This window comes from Sinohyriopsis cumingii, unplaced genomic scaffold, assembly GCF_028554795.1.
Source record: "Sinohyriopsis cumingii isolate HCF-2022 unplaced genomic scaffold, ASM2855479v2 utg000360l, whole genome shotgun sequence".
In the NCBI taxonomy this organism is placed as follows: Eukaryota; Metazoa; Mollusca; class Bivalvia; order Unionida; family Unionidae; genus Sinohyriopsis; species Sinohyriopsis cumingii.
The window spans coordinates 2,499,424-2,523,182 of NW_028315892.1; the positions used below are offsets into that span (position 1 = coordinate 2,499,424).

A 23,759-nucleotide genomic window follows, 5' to 3' on the forward strand; every position below is an offset into this window, starting at 1 on the left:
AAGAACTCCATCTTAGGGAAACAAATCAAGTCCAGGCAGAACGATGTATTTTTTAAAGTGCGACGATGTATCTGTGTTAATCAGCTTTTCACACAGACGAAGACAAATTGTTTCTTCACGTCATTTTTAATATCTAGTTGCAATAAATGATGAAGTTAAGGAAAACGAACAATGAGCAAAATCAGAACAACCTTAATATCATGCATATTTTAACGTTTCAGCTATCAAAAAGTGCATGTGCTTCCACATATAAATGTTCCGCGAAACAAGCAAGCAAACAAAGACAGTAATAGCTATGTTAACCTTGCCGCATTCTAAACTGCGCTCATACAAGCACTTAATGTAAGTCAATATGTCCATCATCAAACATGGACTTTAAAGGCGTTGGAATAGTTATCATTTCTCTTTACAAATTTAGACTGTAAAAGATAAACATGTCACCGTCGACTACCTAATGGAACATGGACCCTGCCTGACAATATTTATCAATATAATCACAAATGTAAAATTAAATAGAAATTGATAGACAACTTAAGTTTCTGGGGTAATACACAATAGACAAATGTCGACTGAAATGATAACGTTTACCATTACTAAGTTAACTTATACTTCTGCCTAGAATGTGATGTGTATCAGGGTACATATTATGTCTACAATGAAATATGACCATTTAAAAGTTGTTTCGTACAGCCGGTTTTCGATTGAATAAGACATAGTATTTGAAGTCTTAAAGACATAGTCGTTCGCAAAAAATAACAAAAACAGTAGGCAATCACACCATTCAACCGAAGGACAGATAATAAGCAGCAGCAGCAGCAGCGGCTAAATCTACAAGAATAAGAACAAACAATAAACAACTATTAGAATGATATTTGAGATTTTAATAAAATATTCATAACAGACACAGGAAAGGTGAATAAATAGAAGCTGGCAGCATTACAAACTGTGTAACTCATAAATAGAATGATCCCAACTACGGGTGTTTTGATTTTATTTTAAGGAAGAAAATTAACTATGATAAGTAATATGAAACAAAATCAGCAACTAATTAAAATCAAACGCTTAATTATTTGAATGGTGATTTATTATTTGAACAAACAAGATGCAGCATTTGCCATGTACGCATCTACTCATAGTGACCATAGCAAAGATTTTTTAACCATTTCATATTGCAAAAGTTCATTATTTATACCATCATTCAGAAGCTTAAGTAAAATATGTCATGTCTATCTGGATGATTTTGTGCATGGTGTCTCCAGGTTTATGTAGCTTATAATTCTCATATATTTGTGTTCAATAAATATGAACATATAGTAAACACTGATGCCACCTCTGAAACTGGAGAGTACACCTTAAGGAGTTAAATAAGCCAACAAGCCAGCTTACTACATCCGCTTCATGCAGTATTAAATAGGAAACATTCTATGTTTGAGAACTGTGATCGGACATTTAGGATCATTTGGGATTTCATTCGCAATAATATGCTGTACCTTGAATTTCCAGTTTGCATTGTATAGAAAAAAATCTTAGCTGATTTTACCAACATATCACTTTCATTATATTGCATAACTTAAGGCACAGGATCGTAACACAACTTGGGAGCTCTTTGGGGATCTGAATTTCTTCAAAACAAAAATATTTCAGAGATATATATTGAAACGTATAAAATTTAAATTGACTTTGTTTCGGAATTGTCATTTTCCCTGGAAAACAGTTTAATTTAACACATTTAATCGGATGTTGATAAATTGACTCAAATCCTACCCAGGATTGGTTAGAGTCTATAATAAAGGACGAGGTGCTTCATCTAGGTATACATTTTGACAGTTCTGGAATGAAAGAATTTTAACAAAGAACAAGAAAGACAATTCTTTTATTCAGTATTTGGTTGGAAAGACAAGTTGGGATATTAGTGCTTTGGGTTATGATAGCAAATTGACAGAATTACAGTTAAAAACAACTGATGGAACTGGAATAAGAAAGTTCATCTTCAGAAAAAATGATGGAAATACAAATTCAAAGACAGGACAAGAAGAATGAAATAAAAGTGCAAATTAAATTAAGAGTGAGGAAAACCAAATGCAAATGCAGAAGGAGAAAAGAGCAATATGAGTAAAAAAAATGAAAATTCGGCATAGACTAGTGGAAATAGAATTGGTAAACAGATCACTCCTCTCTTACAAAAATACTAGGCATTAATGTCACCAGAAACATTAGGTTGGAATCCATTTTTTCAACAACCAGTAGATACTTATTTTTCACTTTGAGAATATTGTTAAAAATTGAAAATGGCATTGGACTCTTCTATTACAAAGTGTAATTACTGACAAAGATCTGGAAATCTACTGTTCATTGTCAGTACAACATCCTTTAGATGTTTTATTTTGGTAAAAAAATGATCTTAATCTCATACGGGTACTTTCAAATATCAATCCATCACAACTTTTAGAAATCAGATATCGATAAGACTGATCAGATATCCTTATCTCGTCCTTGTCCTACCTGCACGCACATTAAAATAAAGGACACGTCATTTCTGATTACAATAGGTCGTATAATATAATAAAGTACAATAAGCAACAAAATAAAGGTTTTCCAAATGATCTTATCTTCAAGACCTTAAGGTCACGGTCTTGTATTAAAAGCAGTACACGGTTAAACCCCTCTCTGATTTCGGAGAATTATGAACCATGCATGTCAGCATGTTTTTATTGCTTCGCTAGGATTCTGTCAAGCCTATCTCATCTCTGTTAAAACATTAATGTACAAAGGAACTTCCCAGAGCCTTTTTGTATCAAGTACTGAGAGGAATTTCGAAAATATTATCTCTGGATTCCCAGTGCATATTAGTAAAAAACAAATAATGCAATATATTGATATGATTGTATATTATTTGAAAATTGTTCACATTTATCTACAATTGCCGTACTACTGACAAAATTGTTTGCAATAAGAAAGCCATGTTCATTCCTCTGAAAATGTAGGAAGGCTTTTAACAAAATAAAGACCATATTTAAAAGTGCACAAGTTCTTTCAACACAAAATTCCGATCAATTATTTAAAATGTCTCTTGATGCAATATCTTCATGACAATCCAATGTTGTTTATGATGCAATAGCGGTAATTGAACAGGGAATTATTCCTTAAATATTGATACAGGAGCTGGGAATTCACAAAACACTGTTCTTGAAGCTATACAGTTTGCAGTGTATGGCAATAGGTTTATTGTCCTCCACATACACCAAATCATAGTTTTATGTGCATTTCAGTTCTTCCTCTGGCTTTAGGATTTAACGCAACATTTATAAAAAGCTTGAAATTGATCTAAGGGCTTACATGGACTGCAAACTGGATCTCGGGTGTTGATAGTCGGATAGAAATACCTCTGAATTAATTGAACAATCAGTTAATGACACATAAAGAAATGGCGCTGTGTTATTTTACTACAGCATAACGATTGGGAAAATAATCTACATTGCAACTACTACAAGTCGTGAAATCTTATAATTAGATCATCCACCAATGTTTTCTTCTGCACACATTTGTATGTGTGCCCATTTACCGTGCATGGGCAAAGATCGCACCAATTTAAAAGTTCGCGAGTTTTCCAATATAAGTCTAGTTCTGGACTAATTGCTTATTTGGGTTGAGATGTAATAGGAAGGGAGCAGCATTATATTTTATACTTCATTTCTTGTAAATAAAAGAGTCTTATTAACTGGTAATCTGTATAATATAAATGTTATGTATAATTAGGCATTCTTAGTATTACCACTAGTCTAGGAAGTCATCTTCAAGCAACACATTTTGCTTAAATTATGTATTCGTTCGAACTAATGTATTCGAAATATTTCAGATTATTTTGATTTGTAACAGCTGTCACGGAAATACTATTTAAGGACTAGTTGGATACTTATAGCCGTTACGGAATTAGTGTGGATTATTTTAAAGACATTTTGGGGTTGAATTGCAGTGCTTTTTCTCTCGTGTTGATAAGCAAATACAACAAAGACCAAATCAAATTAACCGATAGTTTTGGAATTGATAGACCATTTAAGACCTTAATAATTAATTCATTCTACTTTACGTTATTGATACTTTTTTCAGTTTCATTTCCTGCAAAAAATTATTTTAGTTAAAAATATTAATATTTTTAGTTATACCAAATGTGTTGGTTTTTCCTCTTTCATGTTATTTTATTTTAAGACCATAGTGTTGTAACTATATATATATATATATATATATATATATATATATATATATATATATATATATATATATATATATATATATACATATATATATATATATATATCCAGCGTTAACAAAGATGTCTTTAGATGTCTTTAGAAACCACTATGCTGAACTATAGCACAATGTTCCAACTAAATATATATATAGATGGGCGCTGGAACCAGTCGTCTGTCCAACGTGAGCTGTGCTGATGTATCCTTGTCAATGCTTTTCAATGCGCTCTCCGATTCTTATACGTGCATCTGATTGCCGCCTCTTCTTGTATCGGGTACTGTGTTCATAATGATAAACATGATTTTCTTGTTAACTGTTTCTCAAAATCAGCTGTGATGAATCAACGTTTGGGCCATAAAGTGCACATTAGGTTTTTTCACGTCCGAAGCAGTGATGGAAACAATGTCAGCAGAAACAAATGACGTTAAATTTGTGTACTTAGAATAGAAGTAATGAAATATTTTGTGTTATATTTGTCATCTAAAAATGACTGGTATGTGCTTATGTTCAAAACATTTGCAATGCAGATTCATACAGAGAATATTTGTAATCGAGTTGTGTTGTGCAAATTGCAAGGTAGTGGGAGACAAATCGTGGAACAATACATTTAGTTACATCGACTAAATTTTGATCTGAACTACATTTCTGGAACGTCTAGCCATAAAACATTACTAGTATTCGTTGCATTAGTGGTAGGGCTTATTCAACGTACTGAATGTGTGTCAGCTGTCGCTTGCGAATGATGAAATAGATGAAATGATCAAATCGTATTATATCCAGTGCCAGTAAGTATACATAAGCTTCTCAAATTATTGTTGACGTTGCATGTTTCTGCAGATAATTGAATGCTCATATATAATGTATTTTAAACTGGAAAACTATGACAAACTTAAATGCCTAGTATCCTGTAAAACAACGCGGAATTGTCATTTCATTAAAACTACTAGCTGTAAGTGAACATGTTGGGAGGATGGATAACGTCGGTCACATGGTATGCTGAAGCTGCAACCATAAAATATGAACATATTGGGTCATATTCTCTCTTTCTACCTCTCTCTCTCTCTATCTTAATATTAACACTTGAAACAATAAATATATACATATATAAACCTGCATTTGGCTGATTATTAATTAATTAATGTGTGTGGCTTATACTATGCTGAAAATTCACTGTTTTGCTATCCTTTTGACATCCTTCCAAAGTCTTTCGGGGAAGAACGCATTGCAAGTAAATTAGAGCGTGGCAACAGGTGCCATTATTCGCTGTGCGTATTCGAGTCCTTTCGGACTAGAACAAATTAATATTCACTATGTTGTGCGATTATAACTGGGGTATTTTATTTTATTATATACAAATTTGTTTCATTTGATTATCTTTTCATGTATGCATTGTGGTGCCCATGGATAAACCATTTCGTCTCTGTTTAACCTCCGTATTATTAGCTCTTAATCTTTATGTGCTATTGTTGAATTAGAAATAAATAGGTTTTGATAGCGAATATACAAAGCACCGTAACATGATCAATTTGCATTCACCTTTTTTCGCAAAGAACAAGAGGACAAAAGAACAATAATTATAGAATAAAATGATACATGCAAACGATTTAGAGCTGAAATTTCTGACGTATCCTAACTCGCTACACTGCTATAAGTACATACAACAAATCTGGACTATAAAAGTATAATTGAATACTCACCAGTTGCACATATTGCCACCTCTTTTCTTTTAGAAAAACCGTCATATAAAATAGTATATATCGCTTCATCCGATGTTTGAAAGTCTCTTATCAATATATCTCCATTTTCCAAAGACAACTTTTGCTTGTATCTATCATGTATTATATCGTTTTCGCTACGAAACGTAGCAATTGCCGCTACTTTATCGGCAATTTTTTTGTAAAGGATAATATCTCCACTGAAATTGGAAGATGTAATGTTTTGAAACACATGTACGGGATCTCCGATGCAGACAAATATAGAACTATGTCCTGTATCTGAAATTTAAAATATTAGATAAAAATATTTTTATCTGAAACATTATCGTCAGAAATAATAATAATAATAATAATAATAATGATAATAATAATAATAATAATAATAAGAAGAAGAAGAAGAAGAAGAAGAAGAAGAAGACGAAGAAGAAGAAAACCTAGAAGAATTCCAGGATTTTCGTCATCAACGACAAGAAGTAAGTGATGAATGTTCATATGGTCAACATAACTGGTCATGTCAAGGAGGAAGAAAAGCGCTACAATCAAACGGACAACCCTTAACCCGATAAGGTGGTCAATGGGGGAGAAGACGCTATCCGATGGTCTTTGTCTTCTAATAATAGACAGACAAGGAAGCGTGGTGGCTATAGAAAAGTGTATGATATTAGCCCCTGAACATTGTTAGACGGATTAGATAGAATGCACTACTATGCATGTTTATATGTTGGATGAACCATGAAAAAAGTAAATACTGATACTTCGGACTATATTATTAACACTGACCTGAATATAAACACTAACCATAAATGTTCAGTATAAATATTGATATAAAATTAATAGAAGAAACTGGAACAAAATACAAACAATAGCGTTTAGTCGAAATCCAGACAGTTAGAGACACGCAGCCGTGGATCGTGGAACTAAACTATCAAATAATGGTATTAGTATCAAACAATGATAAAAAGGAACCCTGCATTAAAAAAAACTAAAGTACTAAATAAGCATCAGAGATCGATTTAACGCACGCCGTGTGCTAAAGCTAGTACACACCGACAGAATCGAATAAAAAAATATAAAACTTATATTCGAGGGTGCTGCGATAATAAACCAGGCTCTGTGCAGTAAACTTTTCAACAAAACTGCAAACGAAAAGAATGCCATCTAAATAAGCAAATACATATTACAGAGAAAATAAAAACCAAAAGGAACCAAAAAGAAGGAGGGGCATATCATATAATTAAACTAAAATTAGACAGAAAAAGATGGAAAACGGGTTATTAGCAGAACAGCATACGTCATTAGTTGTGTAATAAATAGACCAAGTCATTATATGAAGTGATCGAAATACTGAAGTAAGAGATCTACGGGTCATAAGAAATGAGTAGATATAAAAAGTTTGCAAAATAGTGCAAATAAGACTAGCGATTCAAGATCAAACAACAACAGGTACACTCAGAGATCAGTGTTCGGGATAACTTATCCAGTACCATGCTGCACAAAACTGAGGGTAAAAGATTATATAAAACATCATATAGGAAAACCGATTAAACACTAAGGCAGATCAAAGACGGGGAGGAGCTGAAGGATGTCGATCAGCAAGAATACAAATTAAGACCAACAGAACGGATTGGGAAATTATTACGTCCAAAGTTCAACGGTTCTGGCTACAGAAATCCACCAATATTGAACTGTATTTGCAAGACACTACTGCATACTCAAATGCAGGTTTTCTGATGAATGAGGAAAGTCTGCAAGATGATTTCCTAAATGAGATGAACTACATGTTAATTAAAATATTTGCAACTACAAAAAAGAAAAGGTCCGGGTTGAAACGATCAATATGATCTTCGACCAAATTTGCCAGCAACACAGATTCGGCTTCCCATATATAGCAGTGTCATCCGAAAAGGAAGAGATAGTAAACGAAACAAATGATTAACATTGATAACTTCAGAAATGCACTCTGCACTCTTGGATCTTGAAATGTCTGACAGTCTGCAAAGCCTTAAACACGCCGAAATTCATTGCATTCAGTAATTTATCTAATTTATCTTCCTGGATGCAGCCATTCAGGGCTTTTTGAATCATAACTGATGTCTTCTATATAGGTTTTATATCAAGATAGTTTTCTTAAGTGCGTAATTTCTCCTCGAGCGCTTATTATGATTCCATATTAAATACATTGAAGAATGAAGGACTCCATAAAAATAAATATCAACCACCTACTGCCGACGGACAGCTTTATAATATACAGTCACAGATAAACTGAAATTGAGGTTTCTTTCCAGACAGTACTATTTTAATAATACTCTTTAGATAGATTCTGGAATTAAAAAACTTGATATTTTAAGTATCACAATATAAACGAAAGATACACAGAGGTAACACTGTAGCAGTCGTGATATTTGCACGGCCTCATGTGTACGGTACAAATCCTGCATCGTCGATTGAACCAAAACAATGAATGGAGCTGAATTGATATATATGGTGTACTGAACCGAATATATGATGATATATGAATTCATGTCTTTGGTGCCGGAAAGTCTTTAAAAGGCTATTATACCAAATACGGACGACTCGCTATTACAGACATCAATTAACAGCATGTACAGTTTCTGAGAGAACCAGTGCAAGAGGCTAGAGATTTTACATCTAGATATGACTTCATCTGGGAGAAGCAGTACTACAAAGAGAGGAACCTATGAGACTAGAGCGGGAGCACAATAATCAATATGGTAAAGACGAAGTAGTGGTCAATATGTATCACTTTTGTGCAGAGTTAGTAAGCATAGTGATAAAAAGGTGAATAAACCATTTAATATTTTCATGGAACTAAAATATTAAATAATGGTATTAGTGTCAAACAACGATAAAATACCTCCTGCATTAAAGGAGTTAAAGTACCAAATAATCGTCAGAGATCGATTTAACGTACACCACGTACTAATACTAGTCCACACCGACAAAATCTAAGAAACAAAAATGAAACTTATATTCGAGAGTGCTGCGATAATAAACCGGGATCTATGCTGTAATCGATTCAATAAAAACTGCAAACGAAAATAATAGCATCTCAATAAAATACAAATTGCAGAGAAAAAAATGAACGAAAAAAGGGGGTGCATATCATATAATTAAACAGAAATTCCACATAGAAAGATGGAAAAAAGTGTTATTAGCAGAACAGCATACGTCGGTAGTTGAATAATCTAAACACCAAGTCATTATATGAAGTGAGTGAAATATTGAAGCTAGAACTCTACATAATGTCGTAATACTACAAATAGAGGAACTTCTCAGAGTAGAGCAGGAGCACAATAATCGACAAGGTAAAGATGAAGTAGTGGACAATATGTGTCACTTTTTCGCAGAAGTAGTTAAATTAATGATAAAACGGTGACCGAGCTATGTTCTGCCTTTATAAACTAGCACAATGTGAACACACACACACACATTAGTTAAATATTTTCCAGCTATTCACAGGCAACAATCTTGGAATTATGTGGTGCATTGTAAAGACAAATGCTACGATTTTGTAACAGAAGGAGCAAATAAATCTGAAACTGAAAAGATGGCAGACAAAGTAATAGTTGGCCAAAGCGGAATCTGACATACATAAAAAAGTTGACGAATGAAGGAACATGATTAATTAAGAACAGTGATTTTGCCAAATAACTTTAGATTTATGGAAAACTAGACTCGCCTAGAGTACCGAATCTCTTTTTGGAAGCAATGGGATTACTATTATGAACTGAGCTGTTATTATTATAAGCTTCCAATACTATAATCTACAATACTTGTCCTTATGGATATTTAGTGCAAAAAACTAAATTACACTATTTCACATATACATAGAATTACTTTGACGATACTTGTAATAGTGCGCCATGTTTATAATGTAAACAGTACTTTTTCTGACGAGTTCATTGATAAACGCTGCTACAGCTTATTTTCTTATTTCTAATAGTAACATAATCTGCACATATGTGCTATGTTCCTCAATATGGTTTTAAATTGTATTCGTGTGTGTATCTATTATCGAAGCGACACAAATCAAGTTCTGAAAGAAAGTTCCTGTTATTGTCTTGTGAAGTAACAACATTATTGAATGTCAGAATGAGTTCACATATACCAAGTAAGTTAATATCTGATTAGAGTCAATCTTAATCTTGTGTTTGCAATTCTCTTTTTATTTCGACATAATTTGAATGTTTCCTTTTTCCTTGCCAGTTTGTTTTCCAGGACATTTTGTCTCAAATAAGAGAGAAAGAACGAGGTGAAGAAAAGCAATATGCCCAATCTCTTCTTATAAATAGAAAGATAAATATTTATATTCATAAACTCACATATCTTTTGAAATAATATGATAATATATATTATATACCATATATTGAACAACTTATTAAAACGTAACTATAGTGACATTACCGACCTGTACACAGTGATGCCAATAGAGTTACCGGTAAGAACACGCAGCAATGCAAGGGTCTGATCATCTTTTTAATCTAAAAGTAAGAAATGGTCATTAGTACACGTGAACAGGCATATATTTTGACCTGCTAATTATAACGAGTAGCAAACGTCAAATTAACTTGCGTGATTTAGTAAACGATCCCATATGCATTATCGGTTTTCTTTTAACTTTCTTGTTTCGTTTTCATTTCCTCATTTACAGCTCCGGCGGCCCGTTGATTAGACCGTCCGCCTCGGATGCGAGAGGTCTCGGGTTCGAACCCCGGCCGAGCCATCCCAAAGACTTATACTAATGGTACTAACGACTGCCTTGCTATGCGCTAAGCATTAAGAGGTTAGTGTTAGAACTGTGGTCATGATAATGTAACTGGATGGGGCACAATGCTAGATGTCTGCGGCATAATGTCACAGTGTTAGACATTATTATAAACTCCAACACTGCAGACATCGCAGTGATATGACTGAAAAGTTGTTAAAGCTACGTTACAGAAATACAGATCCAAATCTTTTCATCATCTATCTCTCGGTAAACCAGCCAATCTGTTATAACAATAATTTCATGTTCTACACAGCTGTTTAACCTTTCTTAGAACTTTTATTTAAGGTTGTGATATATTACAATTGTTCCATCAATAACAAGTACAAAAAGTTATGTTTGACAGAAGTTTCCATTCGATATTTAACAAAGCGATTCCGTTCAGTACAATATTTCTATTATAAGCAACATGTGCTAATTAAATGGTTATGTATTTAAATGCATCATCTAAATACTATAATAATAAAATATGTAATTTAATGCATTACGCAAGACCATTTTCGTTCCAATGAACGATTGCTCAGACATAGATATGCTGAATAATGAATTTTTAAAATCTCGGTATAATTATGCGTATAAAACAATTCTCCTTTATTTCTTGCCAGCTTCGAAGCTAGTGTAATCGGCTAAACGCCGTTTAATTGTATCTCGGTAATGCTCTCAATTTTGATTTTGTTTTTAAATAATTGTCATTTCTAACTCTCCTTATACACTTCAATGTTACTCATGGGTGAACTAGTTAAACACGGTAAAGGGCATTTACTTACGTGAATTTTTGCCTTACGCCTGTGTTTAATCTGACTGAGACAAATACAGAAGTTGCGGAAAGGATAACGCTGGATATCTATAATGCGAACATATTGGTATGACCAAACATGTAAGTCTCGCGAGCTTATGACTATTCCAGTACTTTCACTTTTCTCTCTGGAGGAACAAACTTATGTCTATTAATTGCAAATTATTACTACTCATTTAAATACACTATGAATAATCCACTTAGGGCCTAAAACAAATCACTCGTCCACTCATCTTGACAGGATGAACGCCGAGTAAAACTTTACTAGATAATTGTCAAATGGCCAAATGTCGCTTTACACCTTGAGAATTATTATGTGTACATTTAAACCCTCAACAAGCGCTGAAGTTCAATGTTGCTAAACATTCAGGAGTGCATCATTGATAAATAAAATAAACTTAATATTCCTACTTGCTGTCAATCTTGAACATGTTTCAATGGAAACGATTTATTTTTTTGTGTTCCATTCTGTTTATTAAAACGGGTAAATATCATAAACATGCCACATGTTTTCTTCTGGAAATGCATGTTTTTATTTGAAGTGATCTGTCCATATATACTATATATCATCGACGACAATGTACTTAACGCGAATAATCGTGTCATGTGCAATGATGTGACATAATCATCCTTTGGCCCAGTATGGTTTTACTCCTTGAAAATAAAACCCTTAGCAAGTGCCGAAGTTCAACATCACATAACATTAAGGCATGCAACACTGACAAATAAAATACATCTAATTTGCCTATTTGCTGTATGTCTAGAACCTGTTGTAATGGAAAAAGACTTATTTTTGTGGTTTTTTTGTGTGTTTGTTTAACCCACGTCTCAGGAAAGCTTGATACTAAAATGGGTACATATCATAAACACCCCGCATGTGTTCAACGTGAAATGCACGTAAATATTTCATTTGCATTGATCCTTCCATATGTACTATATTTCATCCATGTACTCGGCGCCAATAATCTTGTCTTGTGCGCAAATATGAAGCTTGACCAGCAAGATAAAACCTCCGAGATTGTTTTCTCAAGGATGGCACAATAAAACATACGTATCCTATGTGACCCGACGATACGGAAAATGCCAAACGTAACCCAGGAAAATTGTAATATGTGTAAGATGTTTCGCCGGTTGTCGTGCGAAGCCTTGCAAATGTGTGTTGGACCTGGTGTGCAGTCGAAACTTCATGGTGAGAAGAATCTTGGGACCCATGTAGCTTCCTCACAATTGACTTAACTTGTGTAGGAAAAATGTACCGCTCGATTTACGACACGAACGCGAACACGTCACACCCAAACGTGTAAAGAAATATCAGCTACAACAATGAATACAATGCCGAAAGAGGAGAATATCGATTTGTCAGAGGTTGCTCGCCGTCAACATCATGAACACCGAGACCTTGCACTCTTTAATCATAGACTGATTGTAGACATCGGTGATGTAAAAAGCACTGACGATGAGTTCTTAGGCGCTTCCTATTCTTCGTGAAATCAATGCCACGATGAAGAATGGTGTTCTAGATACAACCCGAGAATCACCTCAATAGCATCGATCTTGTCAATGATGCCACAATTCCACATGGCTGTACGGACGCCGATCGCCGAGGAGGAATCCCGAACACTCAAGATCACATTCAAGGAATGCATGGTAAAGCAGAGACGTAAGTATCTACAGGCTAAATAGAAAGAGGACCTTTTAAATCTGAACTATGAGATCTTTAGCTGTATGTTAATCTGAACAAGTCTTTGATGTTTGTAGTCAGACAACTATTGAAATAGAGAAAACGTTTACACGTTATTGTTCAAACCGGCTCAAAGATGTAGAAAACTTAGTACAGGATAGTAATAAAAAGAAACTTCGAAGCTAAATTAGAAATTACGTGAACTATTGGCCATAACGTGTTCTGCTCAAAATATTGTTATTTGGACCCTGCTTGAGATTTACGTCTTTGATCTGCATGGACACCAAGTGGAAATAATTGAGGAAATTCGTTGAATGAAATCGCCCAAATAAGATGGTCTCTTGGGATCTTTCCAGTATAGAGATTACATGAGATACATAATTTAGAATATGCGATCACCTGTCTAAATTATATTTATTTGTATCCCTTTCAGAGGTCTTGTATTTAAAGATCTGTTCAACTACGATATTGAATTAGAGGAAACTGGTTCAGTTGTGTGTACGATATATACTGTAATGGTTGCAAAAGATGGAATAATAATATGAAGCATATGGGCAGATACATAGTATTGCCCACATATGAGTGAAATGAGTCTATAAATGGAGGAATTGAAACTAAGCATAGCAATCAGAACATCGAGTAAAAATAAACTTAAAATCTTAAGTGACAAAGAGTTCTAAATAATGGACAGAAAACAAATTAAGAGTATATGCTTATTTTAATTTTAATTGGAGGTCAGCTAAAGGAGTTAATTCCTTCCCATTTAAACAAATCTACAGAGGTGATTACATAGCAACTGATATAATAATATATTTTGGAATGTTTTTACAATTCAGTGCAGTTTTAACAACGTTTAAACATACACTTTACAACGATATGAAACTGAGAGTAGCGATGCTGAGCAACTACAACAACTTCAAATGAGTAATTAGCAAGTCTTTAAATTTGTGTACACGAAACCAGTGACAATTCCTAATTGCTGTGTACTGGATTGTGATCGTTAAATATATTTCAAGTATTACTTGATAGGTGGTGTAGTAAAAGGCACAGGTTTGGAATTGATATATTTAAAGAAATCCATAATTAACTGTGGAATACGACAAACAACCTGCAAGCAGTGAGTATGAAGAGCAAGTTCTAGAATAGTAGTTACAATATGTCAAAGAACAACGAATACATTTCCAGAAATGCTATGGGGAAAGTTCCTGAAGTTCACAGTAGTAAATGGCAAGTGAGATAAAACCTGTATGCATCTCCTTCCTCTGTCTTTGTAAGGTGTCCTAAAATATCGGGGGCTACGAGTTTCTCTCCTTTTTCCTCAGCAGTTATGGCGCTTCTGGTTCTAACTTTTCTGCTAAGAGCACACGGAGCTAGACGCACAATACTCACGAATATCGTCCCTCATACAGGAACAATATTAACATTTGCTCACTTTACTGAAAGTTTTGTAGACGCATAAATGTCTACCGGTAATCCATCATTGCGTTGCTTTAAGACTTCTCGCAACCAGCTGTACGATACGACAAGGAAATTTTTAATTGGCTTGCCGGAACAATCTAGCCAAACTCTTACAATCATCTGGTCTAAAATCTCTAAAACATGATATGCCCTCCATGTCGCCTAACGTCTGCGCTATACCCATATACGTCTTCACAAGAGAGGCGTTACTGTGCTCAAATCCAACTAAGTGCTTGTGACAAAGTATTATATTGTCTCTGTATCTCTCCAAAGTGTATCATACGCTATCAACATAAATTTATTTCCTGTAACAGGCAAAGGGGTTTCTTGACCGAGCGATGTCAAACCTTGGGGCGATTCCGCTAGGTCATAAGTTTCCCCTGATTCAACAGACCTCTATACAACTGCTGTAGTAAACTGGAAAGTGCAACGCATCCATTCTATAAATAATTTTAGTCTAATTAATACAAGACCACAAATCTCACAACTACCCAATTGTCTGTCAACTATTTAGGTTTGAGGACTGTATGCGCAGCACCGACTTCTCATAATCAAACAAGTAGTCACATAAATCTAATACAGCCTTAAAACGGAGCGCTATAAACAAAAGCGCATACTCAAAATGTATTACATTATATATATATATATATATATATATATATATATATATATATATATATATATGGGGGTGATATAAGTACTCAAACCAATGTAACATGGATACAGTTTGTAATAATACGATAAATATATTGAGACATTTTGGAATAGACTAGCTCGGAATGTCATCATCAAGTATCATTTGAACCGAGCGACATCCAACGGGAGTATAATGGTTAATTACGGTCCTACATACATGCCGCCTGCGGGATTCGAATCATCGACGGCAGATTTGTGGCTTAGTAGTGCAATGTGCTAAATGTTATTGCTTGGCTCATTGAATCGTTAGCAATTCATTGTGTTCACATGTTTTGTTTGTCGCACTGGAGCGGTATCGTTCTGATTTCTTTTCAATTTCATACGTGGACACTGTCGAGTCGTCCTTTACTGGTATATACATGTCGTACTATCAGTAACAGTTAAAGAAAACCAATATTATATCGTATTTCCCAATTGAAATAACTTAAAATATACTTCCCTATCAAATAGTCTTTTCCATAGTTTGTTATAACAATGAAAAAGGACTAGTGTTATATGATTAGTTCACTAGACTCAACTTCCCTCCTTACACCGGCCAAGGTAAACTTTGCGGGAATTATAACAGTTAGCAGTAATTGCAAATGGCGATCCTATAATGCTTCCATTGCACATGCGTACTGAATGTCAACAATCCGACAATGCGATAAAGCCGCATTGCGAAAAAACTATAACAGAATGGAGCTATATCATAACATCTCAGAAAATCCAAGCGCCATCGCGACTAAATATGGCCATAAAGTGTCAAAATAAGACCGTTGCATTTTCTCCCCCGTTTTGTCTTGCTGATTTGGCATTTTGTCGGGATGTCAGTTTGTCATACTGGAACGTTATCGGCTTGCGACAATACGAAATAACCAAAAATCGGCCGCCATAAATTATCCTCTGAACTTACATGATAACCATCTTTCTAGACTGATAAAGAATGAAATGCAGCAACATAAGCGTGGCAATGGATATGTTTTTGTAATAGGTTAAGGCCATTAGGTGATTTCGCTTAATATTTCATTCGAGATTAGTTGATGTCTTGGTATGCCTGCTGTATATATGATAAAAAACCCATCCCAAAATAAAAGAAATTTTTAGTTAAAAGATTTAAATGACTAGTCCGATGTAGTGCCAATATATATTTACTTGTTACAGATATATATATATATATATATATATATATATATATATATATATATATATATATATATATATATATATAATCTCCGAGAGAAGAGGTGCCTAGAAATATCGCTTTCGATGATCATGAAATACGGCGAAGTGTTATCAAGATGTTACAGTTAACCTCGAGTAATAGTTACGACATTGTAAAGAAAGAACAGTATTCCACGTGACTAGTGTGACTCCTTCCCTTATTGTATCGTACACTAGCAAGAAAAACAATATGAGAAATAGCGGAATAAAATCAATGAGAGAATTGCGATTGGTATAAAACACGTTCGTTTTTGTGGTTATAGCTGGGATAATCGCTCTCTGCCTTTTTCATAGAAATCATTACTTGACAAACCTCAACAATACTTTTCATAGTTTTCTATATATTTAGAAAATATCACAATTTTGAATATTCACTGGCCTACATATATAGATGTTTCCAAATTAGATCAGTATAATACAACTATACAAAAGAATAAGTTTGGGCTTATTACTCAAAAGAGCACCAAAGCGTTCAACCTGAAACCTCAGAATAAAAACTCATTCATTTCAGACTTATTCACGTGAGAACTTAATGCAATATTTAAAGAGATGCAGGGAGGGGGAATAACGTATCTAATTCATGTCGGTCCTGTAAGGACGCCAATTCTCCATCATTTGTAAAAGATATTTCAAGGATCTTGACCAAAATAGATTTGAAATAAGTAAGTATTCGGATGTACGCGTGTGGAGAAAACTCTAATTTTGTTTTTCTAAGAAGACGCTCACATTCGCTCTCTTAATGGCGACATGCATTTCAAAATAGCATTCAGTGCCTAAGTATTACTGACCTTTCTAAAATCAGCAATTAACATAATCACTTAATTTAGAAAGAATCATACATATGCATTTCGGTACAAAAAGGTCTGAATCCACTTAAAATCGGATAATAAACACCGTATTTTTTAACAATGGCTATAGAATAGTTAAAGTTAGGCTTACGGGTGATATACACCTTTATCTATAACGTATTCACGGTAGCAAGCAAAACGGTTTAAACAGAGCGGACATAAGTCAATTTGTAATGCATTCGTGGGGGAAAAGATGGTCTTATTTCCCAATAAGTGTGAAATACCAGTCTGAGAAAGAAAAGTCACCTCATAAATAAAAGAGCATTCTATCATTATACTTTTTTAATTCGTCTGGATTTGTAGAAATAATATATATATATATATATATATATATATATATATATATATATATATATATATATATATATATATATATATATACATATATATATATATATATATATATATATATATATATATATATATATATATATATATATATATATATATATATATATATATATATTGCTTAATATTTGCCTATTGTCATGATCAGTTATAAACTAAATAGTTGCCGATTCTCTTTTAAGCTAATGATCTATAAATATGATATTCATTTGGGTCTGTGTTCGATATCATGGACATATTTACAGTTCGGGGTAAGTTCCAATTGGGTGATTAAGTCACCACATTAGTCAGGTGGAAGGTTTTGGGCCATATAGCCTTAATTTAATAGTTGGGCTATTTATCTGGATGCAGAAGCGATTAAGTCATTCCTAAATCCAAATGTATTATTGTTCTTAATTCATTTCAGTATATAAATGTATGTAATGTTGTGTTTAGTTTTAATTTGAGAGGTCTCAATTATTAAAATTATTTATTACAATATGTTGATAAGGACATTTTCTATTTAGCTGACGCCTTTATTGACCAGTCTTTTGATGAGATCAATTTCGCTCCTGGTATTGATGACTCAAAAGGCATTGACCATGAACATTCTAATCTGGGTGACAAGACAATCACGGAAACAATATCCTGAGAGCTTCTGTTTATTTCAAAGGATTATTAGCGAAATGGAAGTCACGCTAGTACCAGTTTGTGATTGTGTGAATCATGGGGTTCTTTTGAGATAATGGAGATTAAATGTGGTACTTGCTGGTGGCGTGTGGTCAATGAGATATCAACGATTATTCCTAGGTCAAAGCAACAGGAATTCCTTGGTCTAACCAATGAATCTCCATCGGATAGTCATTTATGTGATTCCTGTAAATACTGTTCGCACACTCGTGAAATCGCAGGAAAAACCTACAAGATACCGTAGGTTCATCTGCCAACCTATTCCTGCATTTGACAAACCATTCAGCAGAATAATGGTATTCTGTGTAGTTCCTTCACCTAAGACTAAGTCAGTCAAGCAACATTTGGTGACCATAACGTGTGCTTCCAAGATTTCCAGAGGGGAGTTCTTTTAAGAAATATTAAACCAGAAACCATCATTAAATCTTTTTTACCATTACACTTGTTGTCGTCCCCAATCTGTTTAATCTGATCAAGGGTTAAATGTTATATCTGTATTTTCCAGCATCGTATGAATTCGGCAACCAATAGTTCAAATATTCTGCCAATCACCCTGAAATCAAGGCGCTTTGGAAAGATTTCATCAAAATCGTAAAAGTATGATACAGATCATATTGCTTTGATACAGGGAAATATTGTAATGAATATGCACATTCGCTTTTTGTGAATCAGTTCATGAGTTATTAGGACCGCTCTTGTGGCCTAGTGATTAGAGCATCCGCCTCGAATGCGGGAGGTCGTGGGTTCGATTTCCGGCCGAATCATACCATACACTCATACTAATGTTACCTCGCATGGCGCTCAGCATTAAGAGGTTAGTGTTAGGTCTGGTCGGTCTGGTGTCAGTGATGCCCCAGTGCTCGACATGACTTTAAACTGCCACACTGCATACATAGTAGCTAAATGACTGAAACTTTTTAAAGCTACGTTAAAATTCCAAATCAGACACACACACACACACACACACACACACACACACACAATAATTATTTAGTCATTTTGAACTAGATTTGTACATACTGTATGTGGATAATTGTACGTAGCCAAAGCACAGTATCATACCTGTAAGATTACAGATCAAACTGGATAGCTGTCTGAATCCTACATGTGGATGCATTATAATGCAGCTCAAAACCATATAAAGGGAAATATTATCATGATACAGGTTAGACAAGTTTTAAGTTGTTCCCTGTCTGAGATTCGAACCTGGGTCGGAGGGTTACGGCATTAACTGCCTTGTCTTGACGTACCAAACTATAGACACATCGATCATGCGCAAGTCTCCATTAGAGGCAGCAACATAATCATTGATATAAGCACTTTGTGCGTCGCAGCCGAACGAAGACGAAACACTTACAGTCATACATATGAAGGCGTACAGAGATTAGTATAACTAATGCAAATATACATCAAAGAGACTGGAAAGTACCAAGCGTGAAAACTGAACTATGATGCATGCTGATATAGGGTGAAATAGGGTGTGATGTATCTTTTTACTTATCTCTATACCTACCGACCGCTCCGGTGGCCTAGTAGTTAGAGTGTCCGCCTCGGATGCGGGAGGTCGTGGGTTCGATCCCCGGCCGATTCATACCAGAGACTTAAAAAATGGTACTAACAGCTGCCTCGCTTGGCGTTCAGCATTAAGAGGTTAGTGTTAGGACTGGTCGGCCTGGTGTCAGGATAATGTGACTGGGTGGGACATCATGCTACATGTCTGCGGCATGATGCCCCAGTGCTAGACATCACAATAAGCTGCCACATTGCAGACATCGTAGCGATATGACTGAAAAATTGTTAAAGCTACGTTAAAAACCAAAATCACATCACATCACATCTATACCTACCTATTTCATCTTACATCTACATACATGTATTTCGTTGTATAATCATTTTGTAAACACTGTGGTGGCATACGAGTTGATTTGGGGTAGTGGGCACCCGCACATAGGGGCAAGGGGGGGCCCTCCCCATCCCGATTTCGCTTTATAGTGAAGTCTAGCACTGGGAAATCATTTCGCAGACATGTAGCATGGTGTCCCACCCATTCACATTATCTTGACACCATGCCGACCAGTCCTAACACTAAACGCTTAATGCTGAGCGACAAGCGAGACAGCTGCTAGTACCATTTGTGTAAGTCTTTGTTATGACTCGACCGGGGATCGAACCCAAGACCTCCGTCGTCTTAGGCGGGCGAACTAACCACTAGGCCAACGGAGAGAGAGAGAGAGAGAGAAAGAGAGAGAGAGAGAGAGAGAGAGAGAGAGAGAGAGAGAGAGAGAAGTATATAGAGAGATAGAGATTTAAAATCGATACGCCTGACGATCTTAAACAATACACTTCACGGAGTTTCCAGTGCTATCCCTGGATCCAGTGGTACAAGTAAACTGGTACATTCAGGTATGCCGTACCAGGCAGTCATTTATTACTGGAATGACGGGGTGAGAGAGTTGGTACCATACAAGTAAGAGTTAAAATTTAATTACATATCTGTATGGATCCTAGATGAGGATGCGTGATAATATACCTTTAAAGTATATAAAGGGAAATAATACTATCATAAATGTTAGAAACGTTTAAAGTGGTTCCCTATATGAGATTCGGACCTGGATCGGCGGGATACAGCAATAATGGTCTTGTCTGGGCACACCAAACCATATAACCCTCAATCATACGCACATTGCATCATACGCACATTGCCAAGATAATACAGAACATTGTCCCTTGCATAAGCAAGTATTTCTGCGTAACGGACACAAACAAAAACGACACAGTCACAGCGACTCCGCATGACAGAAATCAAGGCTTGTATAAATTAACATAGATAGGTGCAAATAAATACCAGGCAGAGTAGAAAGCACTATCTGTGGATACTAAACAAGGATGTTTTCTAATATAGGGTGAAATAATTTATATTTATACCTGTCTCTATACATATATATCTCTGCGTCTCTATACATATATATCTCTGCTGACATGTACATACATGTATTACGTTGCATAACAATTTTGTAAACTCTGAGGTGACATACATTTTTATCTAGTGGATATAGACGCCGACACATAAGGGCAAGATAGTGGGAGGACCTCCCCCACCCCGATTTGACCTCTAACCATGTTTTGTCCTACATCTGTAAAACGTAAAGCTGACCACTGTATATTTGCCCCCACCCCCAAATAATTATTTAGGAAATTACATTATACTTTCAAAGCATTTTTTTTACATACATAATTTTACGTCAGTACACTTTACCTCAACATTAATATAGCGACATGTAAAGAACTGTATACAATACTTTCATACATCAATCACCTTTGCAAGGCGGACATAAAAATTACAAAATGGGCTGAAATGCATAAATATATATCGAGAGAGAGAGAGAGAGAGAGAGAGAGAGAGAGAATATACACTAGACAATTTATAAACTTTACACCAGTCGGAGTGGACAGTGCTATCAATGTTTCCAGTGGTGCAAGTAAGTTCGTATGTCCAAGTAAACCATAAAATGAAGACATGTATTACTGGAAAGACGGGGTGGGAGGGTCGGTACAATACCGGTAAGAGTTAACATTTAATTACACAGCTGCCTGAATCCTACAAGAAGATGCGTGATAATATATCTTCAAAGTATCTAAATAGAAATAACATTATCATAAATGTTAGAATACAAATGTAAAGTGGTTTCCTATCTGGAATTCGAACCTGAGTCAGCAGGATACAACAATAATGGCGCACCAAACTGTATACTCGTCGATCATGGGCATAAATGAAGGCGTATATAAATTGATATAGATAGGTACAAATCTACGCCAGACATATGTACAAGAGTATGCGTGATAATATAAAGTGAAATAATGTATGGTGTACATTTATACCAATCTCTATACATACATATCTCTGCAGACTTGTATATACATGTATTTCGTTGTATCACCATTTTGTAAACACAAAGCAGATATACAATTTAATAAAGGGACCTTACATGTCGCATAAGCTTAGGTTGGTAAGGAACGAAACGTTATGTCGTACTTACCACAAGCAAGCCCCTATGTCATTTTCACACCAGATTCACTATAAGCGACGTCGCAGAACGAAATACTTCCACTTTAATATATACACTTTACATAATTCCTCGATAAGTTTACTGACAATTATGACAGGTATGTTTGGAACATACAGCCGATTTGTTGCGTTGGTAAAGTCAGTAATACCTATCACGACAAAAATAGTCGCTTGAGATAGTTGGACACTATTTATAACATTCAAACGACTACCTAACATTGGTGCGGTTCAATACGTATGAAATAATAACTAACAGTGTGTGCATGTATTCATAACATCATGTCAATGACAACGTTAGTGGAAAAACAGACATGTATGTATAGATATATATATTCAAGGGTCATATGAAAAACTTGGTAACTGTTCAAAGACTTGAAACTTAACGTTGATTACTTGATTGTGGGTTTTATGGTGAAAAATAACTAAGACAATCTAGCGCTACTGAAAAGATTACATGATAAAGATTTATATATTAAAAAAAGGTTTGTTACCAACGAGTGACACAAGTACAAAAATACCATAACGATGAGATCGTGAGGATAATATATGAAGTTCCTCGATCAAAGGGGGATGCAACTAGTAAATATAAGATATAATAATATAATAAGAATTAGGGTGATTAACAGTACAAATGTTGTTCAAAGTACTCAAAGGAACCATGATTGCACAAAAACCATATATTAGAATAAACGTTAACTTCCTTAAAAGATTTAAAGTACAAAGATATATTTACCGCATCAAAAAGTTAATTCCTCAGCGGAACCTTGTAATAAACGATCTCGTTTAGGTTGGGGATCGACATAATCTACCATATAGTCTTCAAAGTAAAGGGTTCATTACGAGAGACAAACTCGGGTGGGTTCTTGCTCTTTAGTGTGTAGCGATGGGTTATGTATACACAGCCTATTCTAATTCGTTCAATGACTACCTCGATTGTACGGCTTGTTCTGAAAGTAGGAAGCCATACTCCTATTGTAGTTTTTTCACATGGATCTAATTGTCAGCATCATTCCATGATTCCTGCCACTTATTACAAACTTATTTTGGTAAAACCATGTTTAAAACCGATGTATGATATTTAAAAATAAGATGGTTGTAGAGATAGGCTCTTTTAGCAACACGAGTCGCTCTTTGAATCCGTTTAATATCGACATAGCTAGGCAACCAGAAATACACTATGTTGTGAGAGGTACACAATTCGGTATGTTTGATGCGAATATTGGTCAATAATGGGCTTTCCACTTTCAT

At 34.9% G+C, this 23,759-nt stretch overlaps 1 protein-coding gene across 1 annotated transcript in view; it reads right to left on the minus strand.

The window, feature by feature from the left end:
• The window catches only part of LOC149774256 (uncharacterized), a 55,341-nt gene extending 32,649 nt beyond the window's left edge, over positions 1-22,692 (minus strand). The window contains exons 1-3 of the mRNA XM_089945562.1: positions 22,483-22,692; positions 10,393-10,465; positions 5,946-6,242 (exon numbers count right to left, since the gene is read on the minus strand). Coding sequence (XP_089801688.1) covers positions 5,946-6,242; positions 10,393-10,456 — 361 coding nt within the window. The 5' untranslated portion in view covers positions 10,457-10,465; positions 22,483-22,692. The remainder of the gene's footprint in view (positions 1-5,945; positions 6,243-10,392; positions 10,466-22,482) is intronic.
• Between the last annotated feature and the right edge of the window lie 1,067 nt (positions 22,693-23,759).